General features: G+C 51.4%; 1 protein-coding gene across 1 annotated transcript in view; it reads right to left on the reverse strand.

Annotated features, from left to right (window-relative positions):
- Positions 1 to 52: 52 nt before the first annotated feature.
- Noc4l (nucleolar complex associated 4 homolog) overlaps positions 53 to 3,501 on the reverse strand; it is a 4,860-nt gene continuing 1,411 nt past the window's right edge. The window contains 13 exon segments of the mRNA XM_013349061.2: positions 53 to 289; positions 292 to 334; positions 422 to 535; positions 754 to 836; positions 927 to 1,087; positions 1,199 to 1,309; positions 1,484 to 1,544; positions 1,782 to 1,893; positions 1,980 to 2,030; positions 2,303 to 2,337; positions 2,455 to 2,554; positions 2,655 to 2,804; positions 3,442 to 3,501. Of these exon segments, the coding sequence (XP_013204515.1) occupies positions 216 to 289; positions 292 to 334; positions 422 to 535; positions 754 to 836; positions 927 to 1,087; positions 1,199 to 1,309; positions 1,484 to 1,544; positions 1,782 to 1,893; positions 1,980 to 2,030; positions 2,303 to 2,337; positions 2,455 to 2,554; positions 2,655 to 2,804; positions 3,442 to 3,501 (1,155 nt within the window). The 3' untranslated portion in view covers positions 53 to 215.

Below are 3,501 nucleotides of genomic sequence, written 5' to 3' on the forward strand. Positions count from 1 at the left end.
TGCCCAAGACCCGACTGGCCAGATATACTCCCTTTAAAAAAAAAAACAAAAAACAAAAAAAAACATTTATTTGAACGCAGACATGGTGGTGGACCCTTGTACCTCAGCACCAGGGAAGCTGAGCCAGGGGGACCACAAGTTACAGGCCAGCCTGGGTTACAAAGTGAGAGTCTGTCTCAGACACAAAAAGAAAATTCTTAGGAGATGAGGCCAGGTCAGGTGAGAGTGAAGAACTGGGTGCAGAGGTGATCCTGTCGGCCCAGCAGGCCTTTGGATGGGATGAACTCCGGGGCACTGACCCAGGTGCCTTCTTCTTCAGGTCCTGCTCAAAGATCTGCAAAGGACAGACAATGGGTGGCATTGGGCTGGATGCAGTAGTCCCCGTGGCCTGCACCCCAACAGCCCTGTGCACAGCTCTCACCTCATAAGCAGTAAGTTCCAGGAGTGGCGCAATGCTGACCTCAGGGACAGATAGCACCTGGTTAATGACCCCGGCAGCTCTGGATACCTCAGGATGGTAGTGCTGCTGAAGAGTCTAGGAGCAAGTTAGAGTGATGTCAGAAACCTCATGACATAGCAGCAGGGCCTTAGAATGGAGTTTGAAGCCCTGAGCCAGTGTGGGGTCACCAGCAACCGAGTATCTTAGCATACCCTGGCATGGTGCCCTGTGTGACCAAGATCTCTAGGGGCTGCTGGAGATGTGTCAGTGGAGACTCAAATGCCTTCTAGAAGCTGGACAGGCAGATGACTCACCTGCAGCTCCCACAAGCAGCTCTCCAAGGCATGGCTCCTGGCTGAGTCCTTCTCTACTGGGTCATATGGATCAGCATCTAGCTCTACAAACAGAATCAAGATTCCATTTGCCACCTGGCCTTTTGGACCACAGGAGCCAGGGTGTGCCATGATGCCCAGCTACTCATACTCATCAATGCCCTGTGGACGATGCACCATAACTCGGCAGGCAGGGTGTCTACGCAACAGGTTGCAGATAAAGGGCAGGACCATAAGAAGGGCCTCAGGAGGTGCTGTTAAGGCCAGCCGGGCCAGGCGTTTGGCAAAGGCAGCCACCAGGTAGGCAGGGAGGTGGCTGAGAGGGAAATAGGTATGAGAAAATAGGTCCCCAAACATCCTTCCACTGCCTCCCTAACCAGAACTATAGCCCCCACAGACCATGGACCTGGATATTCCCAACACTCACGAGGAGGAAAGGAAGAGGTCGGCCAAGTGAAAGAACCGGGCTCGGTACTTGACGTGAAAGATGGATGGATCCAGGAGGCCATAGAGCTTTTGATAGAAATCAGAGTATTCCCTGAGGGAAGGAGCAGAGAGGACCCAGGAGGTGAACTGGTTAAAGGGACAGAACCCCCCAGGTAAGCAAGGCTCCTCCTCTTGCACCTCTTCTGCATTAACCTCCCAGGTGAGCAACAAAGGCCTTTGAGAGAAAACTAGACAGCAGACCAGAGTGGTCCTATTTGGTACTCACAGGTTATGCTTATGGATTAGGATGAAAAGCCCATTCAAGGCCAGGAGGCTGATGGCACCACCTGCAGAAACACAGGAAGACGTGAAGCTACCTACACCTTGCTCACCCTGGGCCTGAGTAGGTAAGGGAGGAGTGGGCATAGATGCAGGTGGCCAGCCTATAGAGAGACTGACTACCTACGGTCACATGCAGGAAGGTTATGGGAGTTTAGCTCAGATCTGTCAGGCAGAAGATGGCAGCTGGGCCCATGCACAGTGAGTGCCCCTTGCCGAATAAGCTAAGTGGAAGTCCCACTCACCCACATCACAAGCACTTGTGAGGAAGTCAATCATGAGGGTGGGCTGAGCCAGGTGGGGCAGGATGGAGTCATGCATAGCCACTAGTACCTTCTTGTAGAGGCTGAGGGGCAGCTGTAGAGATCATGGCAGTCATGGAGCTGCTTCCCTTGCCCCCACTGCCCACAATAAAACCAGGGGCTTCACCCACCACACCCTACCTTACGTTTAAGGAACCCAAGCCACATCTCCTGGAAAGCTTTTCTGTGCTCCTGCAACAGGACCAGGCAATATGTATATCCTGATAAACCCCAGACCCACCCAGTCCTTCTGAAGTCAACTGTGGGCCTTTGACCCTGAAAGACCCAGGCCAGTCTGTGATGCCAAGTCTCAGCACAAGGAGAGACAAAGAACAGAGGGGCGCAGGACTCAGGTCTGAAGCTGGTTATAGTAACACATAAAAGTGGCATCACTTGAGACAATGGAGTACATGCTATTGCCTATAACTGCCAAGGAAGGTCTTCAGTCTCTGAAAGCATCTCACCTTCAAGTGAATGACCTTCCACTTGTCTGATGTCTCTGAAATCACAGCAAAAAGGGGAAGAAGTGGCTAGCCAGGCTGAAAGGCCTGGATCTCTCCAGGAGCCCTCCTACCAGGGTCAGGCTCCAGTGGGCCTTAACCTGCTCAGAACTCACGTGTGTGCTTCACATAGAACTTGGTAAGGTCATGCTCTTGGAGGGGCAGGTTCACAACAGACAGCAACATGAAGGCATTGTTCCAGAAGGTGGGTGACACCTGCAGAAAGCCTAGCCTGAGCAATTGTCTAGGCTGCTGCCATCTACTTGCCTCCCTGAGGCACTAGGGCATAGGATGGTGATGGAACCCAGCTTTTTACCTCAGATTGCTGGCTGGTGGCTTGGGCTACAGTGCTTGTGGCCGCCTGCATTGTGTGGTATCGTATATCATCATATTCCAAGTATTCGCAGAACTGGGAGATAAGCAGGCTGTGGTCAACCTCGGGTGTGAGCAGGCCTCCTACCACTGCCTGGGGAGAAAGACAGGGTGAATGACTCTCTTCCACAAAATGGTCCTAGCATGGTCAAGAAGGATGTCACCATCCATCAAGCTCCACACCACCAGGCTGTCTGCCATTTCCTCTCCAATTCACAAGACAGAATATAGTGATATTTCATTTGCATTTCAATAAAGTTTGCCTGGAGATCAGAGAGTAAAACATATCCACTGGTCAGCCTTACAGACTAGACAGTGGTGACATACACCTTTAGTCCTAGAAGCTATACTAGTTTGCCATCCGAACTGGTCGGAAGTAGTACACACCTTTAGTTCCAGCACTAGAGAGGAATATAGGAGGCGAGGAGACAGCTCTCAGTCTCGTTCTGAGGATTCCTGGAGGCAGCATCACCATTTCAGAATGAGGTAGAGGTAAAAGCCAGTGGCTGGCTATTTTGCTTTTATGAACTTCAGGCTGAATGCCAGTATCTGTCTCTGGGTTTTTATTAATTGTGCTACAACAGAGACCTGTGAGCAGTAAGTCTTGCTTAGTTCCCAGGTCAAAGCAAGACAGGAACATAATATGCCCCAGCTATCTGTTCAGGAAACTAACTCACGAAACCATCTTAGGCTTGGCCACCACAGTCTTCCAGATCCCACTAAGGCCTTACCCTGAAGAGTGTGCGGGGGAAGAGGTAGTGACTTTCCCACTGGGGCTTCTCCAGGGGTTT

The sequence above is a fragment of the Microtus ochrogaster genome, chromosome 2 (assembly GCF_000317375.1).
Source record: "Microtus ochrogaster isolate Prairie Vole_2 chromosome 2, MicOch1.0, whole genome shotgun sequence".
Lineage (NCBI taxonomy): Eukaryota > Metazoa > Chordata > Mammalia > Rodentia > Cricetidae > Microtus > Microtus ochrogaster.